Below are 16,939 nucleotides of genomic sequence, written 5' to 3'. Positions count from 1 at the left end.
GTCCGCCAGCGTATCCCGTTAGCGCAGGCGGGGTTACCATACCATTTTCACCCATCAAAGAAAAAATTAACATCTTTTTTTACTATAGTTCATAAATCAGTGCTTTTATTTTATTTGGGATAACAACAGCTTTTTACAACATTGAATACATATTAAATTACATTTACTACATATTAGCCAATTATAGTTATCCACAGCGCAAAACATAAGCATCCGTTAAGCGAATAAAACCATATTCTATAACAATAATAAGTGTTTATACTAAGGAAGCATATGTAATTCAAGTGGACGATATCTTGGAAAATAAATTGTAGAACTCTGAAATCGATTAAGATGATGATATTGTTCGTTATTTAATGAAAGTCAGCAGAGGGCGCCCTAATCGAAATTACCTACGTATTTTTTTTAATGTAATAAATAAAAATATACACTGGTATCATTTTGTAACTTAAATGTCAAGTGAAAAAAAGTCAGTGTCAGGTCAGTGTATCAAATCAAAGTCCTTTCTTGTTTTTATTTTACCTACACAATTGATTAATATTAAAAACGATATTTATCCACTAAATCTATGCTGTTGCTTCAGCTGATTAGTTAATCTAGACATAATTATTTAAAATGGCGACGCCGGCGGACGTGCGAGCGCTTTTCGAAGCTAAATTACAGGAAGGAGTACCGAACCCACCGGGTGAATTTAACCCCGTCGATTTGGAAAGAGTTAAAAATGACAGATACATGAAGAGGTTGCTGGCGCACAATGGGAAACAACCGCAAGCGGCCGCAGATATGCTGTGGGACATTTTGGTATGGAGAAAAACCGTGGGCGCCAGCGATATTACCGAAAATTCTATACGTATGGACTACATTAAGGATGGGACATTTTACCCTAGAGGTAGAGATATCGACGGCTCCCTTCTATTCGTTCTAAAGGCGAAACTTCACGTTAAAGGCCAGAAGGATTTGGAAGAGTTGAAGAAGATTATAATATATTGGTGCGACAGGATCGAGAGAGAGGAGAACGGGAAGCCGATTACACTCTTTTTCGATATGGACGGCTGTGGGCTTAGCAACATGGACATGGAGTTGATTAAATACTTAATAAATATGTTTAAATACTATTATCCAGCGTTTTTGAATTCAATAGTCATATATCAGATGCCGTGGGTCCTGTCTGCTGCTTTCAAGGTCGTGAAGTCACTGTTACCAGCGAAGGCGGTGGAACGCATGAAGTTTATATCAAAGGACACTTTGAAAGATGTGGTACCACCTGAACTGGCTGAGGCTATGAGCAGTAAGGAGGAATTTAAGTATGAGTTTGTACCAGAGAGTAGAAGTAATTCGGAACAAACGCCGAAGAAAGTGACTTTTGCTGAGCAAGGACAGGACAACCAGACTGCTAGTCAGCATTCACCCGGTGAGATGTTGAGGTTAAATCCAAGTGAAACAATAATATTCAAGCATGATAATGATGATGTCTCCGGTCAATTCACTATAACGAATATGGATGCGAGCGCTATATCATTCAAAATTCGTACAACGTCACCCGAGAAGTTCCGTGTTCGTCCAAGCTCAGGTGTGTTACCGAGTGGTTCGTCACAAGTTGTGCTAATTGTAGTCCAACCGGGATTCCAGTTACGTACCGTCTTAAAGGATCGGTTTCTAGTTATGTCCGTGCAGATTCCTAAAACGGATTTGCTACCGAACGAGTTAGCTGACATATGGCAGAATTCGATGGGCAGCAAAGTTGATGAGTATCGTTTGAAATGTCATTTCCCAGAGAAAGAGAGGAACGGAACCATATCGGACGGTAAGTCTCAGGATAAGCACGATTCAGTTACTAACGCATTAAATAATTTGCAATCCAAATACGAATTGTTGCACAGAGATGTGAGAAAGTTGAAGATCTTCCAATTCTTTACCTTGTTCTTGACAGCTGTCTCTGTCGTGCTAGGTTACTTGGTGTATTTACATACAAGCACAAACGAGAGGTACTGTGAACGTATGTAGCCCTTGAATTTCGTGGTTATGAACACCACATTGGAAGCGGACACGCTACTAAACACTCTGTTGCTTATCGTGCTAATGATTAATACTGTTATGTTTGTTATATACTGCCATTTGGTACGTAAAGTTGAAATTTTGCATGCCATCAAGTAAAATGCATTTTATATGAGCGTTATAGAGATGATTTTTATTATAATTTTTTTTTTAATATCTTGGTGTCACAGTTGCTTATTTCTTTACTTCATAAGTGTGAGATCAAGAAATAAGGACAGAAGTTCCATAATATACACATCACATTTAGATATACTATAGTTATAAAAAATAATTAGAAAAAAAGAAAGTTTTTTTTTATAACAGGATTTCTAAAGCAAACATAAATAAAAGGACAATAGATTTTTTTTTTAAGTAATTGTATACGTAAGTTAAAATACAAAAAAAAAATCTAAGCTGTGTAAATATATTCTATTTAACTGTCTAAAATACCATTAATTATTTTTTTTTATTATCGGCCTTTTAATATAGAAGTATGCCAGTATAAAAATCTCTTTTATTTATTTTTTCTATTTCTTAAATCCTCTTAAAAAAAAAAAAAACTTTTTTTTTTCTTTTAAGTCTCACATAGTCATAGTGCAATAAGAAAATGTAGATATATTATACATTCAGTCAGCTATTTCACTGTGAAATGACCATTTATGTTAAATGCAAGATTCCTATTTATTTTTATAGCTGTCATCCCTATATTGGGTATTCAACTTTAACACTATATTGTTATGGTTTATTGTATATACAGCACAAACACGACAATACCACTTCTTTTGAACAAATACTGGCCACGGTCAAAGTATATAGTTGTTTTCCATGACCCTGATAAATGTAACTACCTACTTTGTTTACCTATGTCACCGATTCTCAATGTTTTCGCGCCAAAAGTCACGGGTCGATTGTCAAGCTCCATTTCTCTTAATTAATATTTTATTATCTAATATTTAGCGAAATTACAGTTTTGAAGATTTAATTTTGACTTAAATGTATCAGAAAATTAGTTCATATTGATTTTTACCATAATGCTTTTGGTTTTATATCAAATATTAATTTTTGAAATAGATTTAGTAAATGGCGCTTAAGAATTGTCCGCCATGTCCCTTTTGAAGCGTTCACTGTCAAAATAACTTTTGGCGACAAAATATTCACTTTTCACAAATGTCTTTATCGAATTATTTCTAGTAATTACGACTATTATTTATTAGTTTTTTTTTCTTTTCAATTTGGCGCCACTTTCAAATTAAGTTTTTTTTTTCTCAAATAGAAATCGGTCGCCGTATTTACGACCATTGCTGCCAGTATAATGTAGGTATTAGAGACTCATATCGAAAGTTATTATTTTTTCTAAAATCATAACAATTACGCATTATCCTAATTACTATCTTCGAATTATGTTATTTTGTACGGGAACATTATTCTATACATTTTTTTTTTAAATATGGTTTAGGTACAACATTATTAATAAGTTACCATTAATATAAACAGGCGTAATTATAAAAAAATCCTAGTATGCTTTTTTTTTAATTAATTGTGTAATTTAAAAATATAACAGACCAAAAAGTAGTTATATGCATTAATGTCAACTAATTTATATATATAAAAAAAAAAAAACTTTTTATTTCACTATTGTAAAATTTACCCAAATATAGGAAAATAGATTATTATCTATTTATCTATTAATCTCTTCGAAGCTTCAATATAATGAAAAAACAAAAAAAAAGGAATTTATTTTTGTTTATTTCTCATGAATTTGAATACATATTATATATATATATATCTATTTTTCATGTTTCTTTAAACATGTATTAGTGTAATTTGTATGGAAAACGCAATTGCGCCTCTGGCGGATGGTTTCGGAAACTCATTCTATCATTGGTATACCTATTTAAAATTATTTTGGGGTTCTTTTATATAAGATTTTCTATTGGATGGTTCCAAGCAAAGGCTCATTGTACTCCCAAATTTTTAAAGATAGTTTGAAGTAACATTTCTAATTTGGCTAGTATAATAGAATAGCATAATAAGACATTATGTATTTACTTGAAGTGACAGATAACACGTGACCTTGTCCTGTATGAATTATAACCCACATAATCGCAATGGTTTGGCTAGTATATGTGTGTGTGTTTTTTTAACATATCTGTATATTACAAGAGAATAAAAACAAAAATTATAATAAATTATTGCTATATTAGTATAAAATAAAAATACTTGCCAATTTAGAAATTTTGCCTCAAATTATCTTTAATTACAAACAACAAAACATCAACAAAAATCACAAGTCTCGATACTAGCGCCATCTATTTCGTGCCTAATTTTGTTTAGTCATCTTAGTTCTTGATTTTTTCACGATGATTGATGATTTTTTTTAGCACGTTGTAGATTATAATGACGTAAACCCAATAAATACAATGACGTAGTTAAGATTAATGTAAATTGAATTTGTAAATAACTTATAAATTGTTTAATTTACGCGTAAGATTATCGTCCGTTTGGATTTCATAGGAATTGTTTTTTTTTAATGTCCGCTACTGGGATCGTTACAAAGTGCAGCTTTTTAATTTCGGTATCTGTTATGTATTGAAATAACTTATAGTAATGTACTCTAATGTCTATTAATATTATAAATGCGAAAGTTCGTAAGGATGGCCATAAAGATGGTCCTTTGGTACTCTTTTACTTAAAAAAAAATTTAAACGAATTTGAATGAAATTTGGTACAGGGGTAGATTGTATCCTAACTTAGCATGCAGCGGCGTGATACAGATAGTTCATTTGTATTTCAACTGTGAAGCAGTTGTGTTTGCATGGCTATGTTTCGGTTTGAAGGGTTTCTTTTTCTATGGATGATAATGGAAGGGCAACCCCGCCTGCGCTAGCGGTATACGCTGGCGGGGTGATACGAGTGAGGGGTGATAAGTGAGGATAAAGGGGCCAGGTCAGTTAGCCCATCATGATGAATACACCTGGAATTCAACACGATAGTTTTCAGGGGGAACAACGTGGAGGTCGACCTGATAGGGTATATTGCTAATGGGGGGGGGGGGGAGGTATTGTTAGCAATGGGACTGATAGTCCACATTACTAACAATTGATTGATTTTTTTCTTTCTTCTACAATAAATCTTGTACATAGCATATATTGTCATAAACCTAATAGTAATTAAAAAATATTGAGCATATTTTCTTCTCTCTAATTGCATTGGGTTGGCTGGAAGAGATCTCTTTCAGAGGTAACCCCACCCTTGCTAACAAGTTGTTAAACTGATCGCTGTATCTTTTGTTCAAGTGCAATAAAGAATATAAAATATATGTAACTTAAATGTATTTTGATCATTGTTTATTAATCAAATCTACGATTAAGTTATCATTTTATAAATTAACCTCGTTCCCAATTCCTTTTCACCGTCATTATAACTATTATGAAGTAGTAATCAAATACTTAAATAAATTTCCCAAAACATATAATGTAAATAATAAATTTTGGCCATTTTGTCTCAAATTAAGCAAAGCTTGTACTATGAGTACTAGACAATTGATAGAAAATATTTCTTTTTGCTCGTGCGGTATAGATTGCGCTACCTCTTCCTTTCTCGAGAGTGTCGTAAGAGGCGACTAAGGGAACTTAACGATCGAGGAATAGGTAATAGCGTCTTTTTTAAAATATCTCTAAAAGCCTAACTGCGGTTGCCAACCCATCAACTGTCTATTGCTGAATATAAGCCTTTCTATAAGGGAGATATTGGCGTTACCATGCTTGACAGGCGGATTGGCAACCGTAGTTAGGCTATGGTGAGGTTTTAAGAGAAACGTTACTACTCATCCCTCGATCATTAAGTTCCCTAAGTCGCCTCTTACAACACCTACGAGAAAGGAAGGGGTGGTCCATTCTATGCCCGGACTATACGCCACATAAATGTAATAAATAATTTTGCTAAGTTTCAAAGATGTAGTAGATCTTTCTAAACTGATAGCTATTTTTAATGTACTTATATCGTTTAAAGATAAATTATTCAACGTTAATATAATCCAATTTTTGGTTTGAAGATACAAGATATCCTGTTTACTTACTTATTTAATCAACAATCGCATTCACTGCGATAACATTTTATCGTATACAAATAGTTCAGGGCCTTTACGTATTTGTAGTCTGTAATTACTAGTTGCCACGGAATTAGTCACTTGTTTCATAAGCTAATATTAAAAAACAAGAACTTTTTATTACATGGAAGACGAAGGAAAAATTTTTTATATCTACTAGTCTTTAATATACTTTGTCTGCGTGCTTGGAATATGTTATTCGATTAGCTTAAAAGTAATACTTTCATATATATATATATATATATATATATATATATATATATATGTAAGTACATACAAACATCGTCATCTTAACCGTTATCTGTCCATTGCTGCATCATTTCGTAAAACTATGTATGTATTATATGGTATATAGAAAAAGGCCGGATTAAATCGAAGCATTTGGTGTTTTATTGTGTCTGCCTACACTAATGTCTATCCCATTCACAAGGGGTGGTTTAAAAGAAAAAAAAAAAAACAAGTTGGATAGCCTCTAAAGTTTAACTGAAAAGTTGTAAAATTAAAAATATGCATATTAATTAAATAAGTAACAAAATTAAAAGTTCAGACAGGTTTGTTTGCCATTTTCGTGGTATAAAAAAAGGTAATTTTATATGGGAATCGTTACTTAGTGTTACTGTTAATAGATGGCGCTGTAGGTCATGCGAAGTTCACCGGGTCATCTAGTTCATAAGATTGATATAGAATTATAGATTATTGTTGTTTGCTAATTGTGGCAAATGTTGCAAAACAGATAAGTTGTATAGGTAAATGGGTACTGTTCTAGTTAAAAATTGTTTTTTTTTTCATACTTTAATTTTTATAGGCGACGGTTACCACTTACCATCAGGTGGGCCGTCAGCTTGTTTGCAATTCTAAGTTGTATAAAAAAAAGGGCAATATTTGAGTACAGAGTGAAAATGAAATCACCTATATGGGATAAAATTTGATAACCTACCCGCGTATTAAATTTTATCCCAACCAAGTAGTTTTTCCATGAAAGAGTTACAAAAATCTATCCATCTTTACAAATTTTTGCATTTATCTACACTAATATTATAAAGAGGAAAGATTTGTATTTTTGTGTGTATGTATGTTTGTAATGAATAAACTCAAAAACTATTTTGCCGATTTCAAAAATTCTTTCACCATTAGAAAGCTACATTCACCCTGAGTAACATAGGCTATATTTATGCTGTGGTCTCTTGGGAAACCTTGGCAGGGGCGATAAGCGAAAGGTACGTACCATTGGACGGTGAACATCCCAGAATGCCCTCTCCTGGCTGTCCAGCACTTTACGCTCCAATTTATCGCGTTTTTTATCCACCTGTAGCAAGAGAGAATTTTTTTATTCGATTCAATTATATCTACACTAATATTATAAAGAGGAAAGATTTGTATTTTTGTATGTATGTTTGTAATGAATAAACTCAAAAACTACTTTGCCGATTTCAAAAATTCTTTCACCATTAGAAAGCTACATTCACCCTGAGTAACATAGGCTATATTTATTGCTAGATAAGATAAGCGATCTTTACTAAAACTTTAGTAACGTAACTCAAGGTGTAAAAAAATTGCTATAAAATATCTTTGGTCGCGTGCGCTGCGGAAACTTTTGGTGATAGAACAAAAGTATGTTCTACGATATTGAAGGAAATATCGATAACTACAGAAAACTTCACGATACTATATGTCCAACTATTATCGTTATGTCACAATAACCGCTTTTTAAAACGTTGTAAAAATGTCCACACGTGCGAAGCCGGGACGGGCCGTTATTTATATTATCTCTAATATATAAAATTCTCGTGTCGCGGTGTTTGTTACCAAACTCCACCGAAACGGCTTTACCGATTTTCATGAAATTTTGTGTGCATATTGGCTAGGTCTGAGAATCGGCCAACATCTATTTTTTACACCCCTCAATGATAAGGGTGACATACCCCTAAAAATTTTTTTTATATTTTTTGACAAACTTTTTAATTTTTATTTAAATATGATTTAGCATTGAAAAATACATACAACATCAAATTTTCACGCTTTTACGATCAACCATTGTTTTTTAACCGCGATTTTTATATTCCGCAATAGGGTTGCAAGATGACCAGCGAATATAATAATTGTAGTACGATATATTTTCATGTATAGTTCTAGAAATAATGTATATGGTAAAACAACGTTTGCCGAGTCAGCTAGTAATCGTATAAAATGTATTTATTAATTATTTTAACTATTTGCTGTACTATAATTATCTTATCTGAATAACTTTTTTAATCTAAATTCCTTTAATTGAGTAACAAACAATGAATGGGCAAAGATCACATTACAATTGTCTTTTTAATATAAACTAGTACATTACTGCAGCGGCCAGCAACTGAGGCATTGATGGACGATCGTGCAAATGTGGGCCGAGGCGTAGCCGAGGCACACATACGTAAGTCCATCAATGCCTAGTTGTGGCCAAGGCTTGTATAGTACTTTTCTCAAACAATGCGCGGAAATCAGAAACACAATTTTACTTTTTAAGTTCAATGACGAATAACGAACAGTAATAATTTTTTACGCGCCATAATGTTTTTTTGCTTTTTTTTTCAATAAACAGCTTTCTATTTGTAAGCCAGTTCGAAATTTAAATAAAACCTTTTATTAGTTACCTCCTTGGTAGCCATGTTTCGAAGGAAAAGGTCATTCCATTTTTAAATTACAGGACAGATATGAGTTTACATAGTAATTTATCTGGCCGCAAAACACGACAGATATGGATTTTCATGCAACTTTTGCCGGCCGCTGCCCGCATGTATCTGGCCAGTACGGCAATTTTGATTTATCTCGAAAAAGCTTGTCAAAATAATGCTCACATTTCCAAGCATGTTTGAGAAAAAGATGTTTATTTATTTATATGCGTTTATACATTCACTTCATCATCATCATACCAGCCTTTAACTGTCCACTGCTGAACATAAGCCTCCCCCTTGGGAGGGCTTTGCCAGTAGTTGCCACGCTTGGCAGGCGGATTTGCAACCGCAGTCGGGCTTTCAAATTGGTTAAGACGTTTCTGAGATTAGCGTACACAAACGTATAGACAAAAAGACAAATTCTAAAAATCATTGTTATGGGTTCTATTGCCTTCATAAAGCCCCCCCCCCCCCCCCTTATAAATAGTTTTTCTTATACATCTTCCACGTACAGACAGCGACCAGTTACGATTTTATTATATGTATTGATTGATATTACTGGTAAGCCCGTGTCCGTGTAACCCTCACCAGAGGGAGACTTTGTACAAAAGTCGTTTGCTTGACCACCTCTGTCCCATTCGTGTTTCTACCGTGAAGCAGTCGCTTGCATGCCTGTGTTTCGGTTTGAAGGGTGCGATATGGCAGTGAATTACAGGGTACAGAGGAATAACACCTGATTGCTCGGGAATGGCAACGCATTGGGGGTGTCATGGGCGAAACAGTATACTCTGTTATGTCCATGGTATTGTTCATGTCTATAGGCGACGGTAATCACTTTCCATCAGATGGACCGTCAAATTGTTTGCCATTCATTGCCAAGTTGTATAAAAAAAAAAAGCATACAGCCCGTCTGATTGTAAACGGTCACTGTAGCCGATGGGCGCCTGCAACACTAGGGGCGTCACGTGCGCGTCGCCGACCCTGAAGAAACGTTCATATATCCATTTTGAAAAACCCCATACTGTAGTCTCTAGGGGCAACCTCTTTTTAACAGTACAGCTAAACATGGGTGGTGGTGGGAAAGGGATCGTTAGCAATGGAGTTTGACAGCCCCATTGCTAGCAATATGCCTTATTAGGTCGACCTCCACGTGGTTCCCCCTGGAAACCATCGTGAACAATTCTTGTTGAATTCGTCACGATGGGCTAACCGACCTACTTCATCCTCACCTATCATTCTTCACTGGTGCCCCGCCGGTGTATACCGATAGCGCGGGTTGTTACCATTCCATTATCATCCATTAAAAAAAAGAGCATGTATTTAGTATTCAGTGCAGCCTATACTCAACTTGTCAGACAAACAACGGTTATATTATTAGTATTACAGGGAGTACGCTCGTTTGAAAAATAAGTATTGCCAAAACATGCTGCTTCCAAGTAATACCCATTAGCATGAGTATTTTTACAGAAATAAATAAAAAAATTTACGATGTTCTCGCGAATTGAAATGCTTTATTGTTGTCTAGAGACTGCTTTATTGTTTCGCAATATTGTATTTTTTTTTAATGGAAAAAAAATTACATTCAAATATCGTCTCGTAACATATTTGCATGGCTGTGTTTCGGTTTGAAGGGTGGGATATGGCGTGAATTTAATGGGTACAGAGGAATAACACCTGAGTCCTTAGGAATGGCAACGTATGGGGGATATCATGGATAAAACAGTATACTCTGTCAACAGTAAACTATAAAAAAAAATTAAAAAAAATGCGAATTGATTTGACTTCATATTAACGATTTTATACATAACAGGATACAGTCGAAATTATATATTATATATTATTCCCAAAGAGGGTTGACGTCAGGCAGGTCGTAAAACTAAAAGCTAAATCATTTTTTGTAATATGGATAAAAACATTACGCCGACCCCATATAATGATTGGAATATGGGTAGGAAGATAATGTTGATGATGATGATGATATATATATATATATATATATATATATATATATATATATATAAATTCAAATTAAATTATTTTTATTCAAATAAACAAGCATATTTAAATAAGTTTTATGACTTTTCTGTATACAGCTTTCTTGTTTTTGAATGAACCTCCTTGTTTTTGAAAGAACCTCCTTGTTTTTGAAGACACATGAAAAACAAGAAGTTCTCAATTCGATTTGTAACTGAAATTTGTAATTAATTTATTTTAATTTGTTTTTCATCTAAAAATATATATACGCATAGTTTACAGCCATAAAAAATTTATCAAAATTGATTAAACAGTTTTTAAATAAAAACCAATGCTTTGTGCTACAAATGAAGTATTTTTTTTTATATATAAAACACAATTTCAATAACAACCAAGCTTTGTTTCAATCAGTAAAGTGATTCCAAGGTGTTATCATGGCCTCTTTATAAGTATTAAGAAATCAGACATAATTATGCAGTTTTATAATTGCAAATTGCATGTGATTTGCATGTGTACGTGTTACATAAGGTTTACACTGCATTAATAAGAAATATATAATTGGTTAAATAAATTATATAACTACTGAGCAAGTTTTTTTATGCAACTTAGAATAGCAAACAAGCTGACGGCCCACCTGATGGAAAGTAGCAACCGTCATCTATAGACATCAGCAGTACCATGGACATAACAGAGTATACTGTTTTACCATGCGTTGCCATTCCTGAGGACTCAAGTGTTATTCCCCTGTACCCTGTAAATTCACTGCCATATCCCACCCTTCAGACCGAAACACAGCCATGTAAATAACTGCTTCACGGTAGAAATACGAATGGGACAGAGGTGCCCAAGCAAACGACTTTTGTACAAACTCTCCCTCTGGTCGAAGGTGTATAGGTAATGTAGTTATATTTGTAATCGCATTTAAACTATGTACCTAATAAATATATATCTAATATTTGGCCTATATGTAATTGGTGATAAAACATACCTATCTATGTTTTTAATGACCAAAAACGTTATCTCTTTTGTAAATATAGTGATTAGATATAAAACAATTCAAATATGAGCAATTGAAAACTTGAACCCCAAAAAATAAAATTAATTATTACATTTAATTAATAATTATTTCCTATTAATTAATTATTTTCAATCAATTAATTTATGTCAGTAAATGAATTATTTTAAACCAATTAATTATTTTTAATCAGTTAGTTTCAATTAATTAATAGGTTCAATCAATCGATTAGTTTCAATTAATTAATTATTTTCAATTAATTAGTTTACATTAATTAATTAGTTTCATTTAAATAATTAATTTTAATTAATTATTTCCAATCAATTATTTAGTATCAATCGGATAATTATTTTCTCTCACTGCATTGTGTTGGCTGGAAGAGATCTCTTTCAGAAATAAGCCCACTCTTGCTAATAAGCTGTTAAACTAATTGCTGTATTTTTTGGTCAAGTGTAATAAAGAATAATATATATAAAATATTTTTGAAATATACTTTAGCGGACGGTGATGGTATGGTAACCCCGCCTGCGCTAACGGTATACGCTGGCGGGGCACCAGTGAGGAATGATAGGTGACGATGAAAAGACAGGTCAGTTAGCCCATCGTGATGAATACACCTGGAATCTTGATTTCAGGTGAATTCATCACTATGGGTATACTTAGGGGCTTATATCACGGTTTCCAGGGTGGACAGGGTTATTATTAACATTACTAACAATACCCCCCCCCCCTCTATTGATATTTCGTTACATTATTGGTGTTCAATTTATTTATTGAATGAATTCATCTAGAATTAAGTACCATGGTTTATAAGGGTAACCGCGAGGAGGTCGACCTGACAGGGTTATTATTAACAGTACTAACAATCCCTCCCACGCCCTCTATTGATATTTTGTTAATTTATTGGTGTGGGATTTATTGATTGTTTTGTTTAATGAGGTGTCGGATTCGATTCCCAGTCAGGCCATTTTAGGAAAGGATCTTTCCAGAATTGTTTCGGGTATGAGTGTTCTGGGTAGGCATCGGTGATATTGGTACTGCTTTAATATCTATATATTGGGGTTTTTTAAGCATTTATGGCAGAAAAAAGGTCGTCACCCATTTGGATATCGCCCATATCGGTCTGATATATATTTTCGAATATATTAACAGTCTGTTATCCAATATTATTTTTTTCGGATAACAGACTTTTAACATAATCGTTATTGTACCTAGTATATAATTTTTTATACAACTTAGAATGGCAAACAAGCTGACGGCCCACCTGATGGAAAATGGTAACCGTCGCCTATAGACATGAGTAGTACTGTGGACAACAGAGTATGCTGTTTCGCCCATGATGCACTCCCCATGCGTTGCCATTCCTGAGGACTCGGGTGTTATTACTCTGTAAATTCACGCCATATCCCACCCTACAAACCGTAACACAGCCATGCAAACACAACTGCTTCTGGACTCTGCCCCGAGATGACCGTCTCTCAGTTTCGATAGTCAATATCAGTCTTTGACCGAGTTCACAAAGTGAGAGGTTCTCCGTTCGGTTGTATTTTTTCTATGTTTGTCACCTCATAACTCCGTCAGTTGTGAACCGATTTGGAAAATTCGTTTTTTTATCTGAAACTGGTTTTCCCACAAAAGAAAAACACACCTGCAGTGCCTCTGGTGTTGTGGGTGATCATGGGCGGCGGTAGTCACTTACCATTAGATCAGCGGGGGGGAGGGATTGTTAATAATAGACTAAAGGCCCCATTGTTAGCAATATACCCAACCTGGTCGACCTCCACGTGGTCCCCCCTAGAAACCATCGTGCTGAATTCCAAGTGTATTCGTCACGATGGGCTAACTGGCCTGTCTTTTCATCGTCACCTATCGTCCTTCACTGGTGCCCCGCCAGCGTACACCGATAGCGCAGGCGGGGTTACCATTCCATTATCATCAATTAAAAAAAAACTATCAGGTGAGCCGCATGCTCGTTTGCCACCTGTGTTATTTATAAAAAAAAAAAATTGAAGTCTGTTTTTTTTTAGAACATATATCTATAAGAATCTTTATATCTTCCATTATTGTCATCTAACTTCCATTTTTTTTAAATTTAGATATATAAAAAATTATAACCTTTTTTTTATATATTTTATATTTATATCGCATTTGTTGCTATGAATTTTAAATAAAAAAAAAGTTTAATAAACCCGCAAGAAACTCAACAGTGACTCTTGTTGTTTGTTTTTTTTTAATTCTATTTTCAAAACTAAAGCGTATCAAAATTATAATGTCCCAATAATATATTATGTTTTTGTCTCATTGCGGTCGATTCTGAGGCGTCGTTTCTCTCAATCTATTTTTAAAACAACAATTTGATATCTTAAAGAAACATTAATGCTTAGGAGCTATACAATCTAGATTTCTAATAAGTTTAAAACGAATTAAATGCCGGCAGCACACCTGCAATGCCGCTGGTGTTGCGGGTGATCATGGGCGGCGGTAGTCACTTACCATCAGGTGTGCCGCATGATCTTTGCCACCTGTGTAGTAAAAAAAAAATTATAAATTTAGTTTATAATAGTCTACAAAAACAGTATTTTTTCATAACTATCAAATAAATATATCAAGGTTTAGATATCTTCCTCAGGAATGGCAACGCATGGGGGGTATCATAGGCGAAACAGTATACTCTGTTATGTCCATGGTACTGCTCATGTCTATAGGCGACGGTTACCACTTTCCATCAGGTGGGCCGTCAGCTAGTTTGCCATTCTAAGATGCATAAAATTTTTTTAGAGAAATGATGTCTCATATCGAGTCTATTGTTATAGTTTTTTTTTCTTTATTGTTTTATCTTTAAATATTTAATATGGTAAGTTGATAGTATTGCAATGTTTAAAAATCAATCGTTGTTTATCTAAAAATAATGCTGTCTAAACATATGTCATGAACAATTCTTTAACCTTATATAATAAGAGAGATTGTGATTAATCAAAACTGTGTAAGTGTTTTCCTTTGCCTTAGTTGGGGGTTTTTTTTTTGGGTAGACTAATTTAGTTTAGTGGTTTAGTAATAAGTAGTTATGTTTACTTTGTAACCAAAAACTATTTTTATTTTATACTTACCAGTTAGTAGATGTATGAACGTTTAATGTTATCGAATAATGTGCGGTTAATATTTACAAAATGTTAAAATAAGAAATCATATCACATGTCAGTTGTATAATATTACCAGAACCCACCTCTTTTTTTTCAATTCGCGCCATTTTGTTTCGCGCGTAAAAAGAATTCAAGATTTGTGCCAACATATTCCAAATTTTTTCCATTATATATCAGCCATTTTCATACGAAATATGATGCACAAGTTATGCTGTTAAAAAGTGATTTTTTCTCATTCCAAATTGTATAAGAAATATTGCAATAAGATACATAGATTCCTAGTATGCATTTTTTTTTTAGTTTGTTGCTACATTGGGTGGGAGAAGTGCCTTCATTATTTGTCTCCAGAAACTCAGTGTGTTAGTAGAATTTATAGTAGATTTGAACTATATCAAATGTAGCTGTATGGCTATAGGCCCTTTGTGCTGTCGAACGCATAATTAAAAAAATAATTACCCGCCAAAATTATGAGCCTATGTAATGGGGCATATATGAACTGTCGCCATTGTGAATCTATGATTCCTTTAATTATGCACAAATAACTATTTTAGATACTAGAATTACTTCAATTGTTATTTGTAACATCACAGTTAAAAATAATGTAAGTAAATGTGTACAATGTGATATAATAAATATAATACTTATAAATCTGTGTTTTAATTATTTAAACTATCCTACCACTATTTTTTTTTTATTGAAATAACCTGTAGCACTTTGGATGGAAAGTGATAATTGACTTGCATTGTAACTACTCAATGATATTTTGAGCCAGTATCCGCAATTGGATGTATTTGCCTCCAACTTGCTGGAGTCTCGTCGACTGACCACAGAGTATTTGTGTTCACACGTTTTTTGTTCGAGTTAAATCTTTTTATATTATTTTTTGTTTAATATTTTTGTGCAATATTCCTTTTTATATGTTATTGTACTGATGCTTTCCTGTGTGAGCGTATTGGAAGACTGTAAGGCTCACCCAGTGGATGCAATGAATAAATAAATGAATAATCGTTGTTTGTACAGATCAGCGTCGGTTTAAGATCGGTGTTGCCAGATTATTTTGGATATAAAATTTTCTGTCTCCAAAATTTTGGAGAAATGAAATTCTTGCAGAAGTTTTTAGTATATACTATATATATTTGATTTTTTTTCTGAATAGGTAATACAAAATTCTCATTTAATAAGTAGACAATAAAAGTGAAATGAAATGGACATGTTAATTTTTTTTGTCAGTTATGGTGATTTGGAAATAGAATAGTGGTATATAAAAACCGCCCCTAAGGTTATTGACCACCCTGCCTGGGGTAGAGCGAGGGGAGAGTACGCTCTAGGCGCCAGATGTCAAGGGGCGCCATAATGTCAAATGTGAAAAACATTTAGAGAGGGGCGGGACCAGTATATTTTTTAATAGATTATTAACCCCGCCTGCGCTATGCAGTACATGCTGGTGGGCCATCAGTGAAAGATGATAGGTGAGGATGAAAGCAGGTCAGTTGACCTATCGTGATGAATTCAGCGAGAATTGTTCACGATGGTTTCCTGCGGGGACCACGTGGAGATCCACCTGATAGGGTATATATATTTTTTATAATAGGTACAGGGGGCAAACGAGCATGCGGCTCTCCTGATGGTAAGTGACTACCGCCGCCCATGATCACCCACAACACCAGCGGCATTGCAGATGTGCTGCCGGCCTTTTAAAAGGGAATATACTCTTTTCTTGAAGGTTATGATGTTATATTGGTGGCAGTAGGTTTTTTTTTATATAACTTAGAATGGCAAACAAGCTGACGGCTCACCTGATGGAAAGTGGTAACTGTCGACTATAGACATGAGCAGTACCATGGACATAACAAATAACTGTTTCGCCCTTGGTACCCCCCATGCGTTGCCATTCCTGAGGACTCAGGTGTTATTCCTCTGTACCCTGTAAATTTACGCCATATCCCACTCTTCAAACCGAAACACAGCCATGCAAACACAACTGCTTCACGGTTGAAACACGAAGGGAACAGAG

The 16,939-nt window shown here is 34.1% G+C and overlaps 1 protein-coding gene across 2 annotated transcripts in view; it reads left to right on the top strand.

Annotated features, from left to right (window-relative positions):
- The first annotated feature begins 457 nt into the window (after window positions 1-457).
- Window positions 458-16,939, top strand: part of LOC113513811 (motile sperm domain-containing protein 2-like) — a 201,504-nt gene continuing 185,022 nt past the window's right edge. The window contains exon 1 of one of the 2 annotated variants that reach the window (XR_008252543.1): window positions 458-13,161. Coding sequence is in view for 1 of the 2 variants with exons in the window: in XM_052892444.1 (XP_052748404.1) it covers window positions 616-2,004 (1,389 nt within the window). In the remaining variant the exon portion in view is untranslated. Of the gene's footprint in view, window positions 15,574-16,939 lie in introns of those variants that run through there. The other variant, XM_052892444.1, reaches the window with a different exon arrangement.

The sequence above is a fragment of the Galleria mellonella genome, unplaced genomic scaffold (assembly GCF_026898425.1).
Source record: "Galleria mellonella isolate WM207_F2 unplaced genomic scaffold, CSIRO_AGI_GalMel_v1 utg158, whole genome shotgun sequence".
NCBI lineage: Eukaryota > Metazoa > Arthropoda > Insecta > Lepidoptera > Pyralidae > Galleria > Galleria mellonella.
The sequence above is the reverse complement of the archived record's forward strand: the minus strand, read 5'-3'. Positions and strand labels throughout refer to the sequence as shown.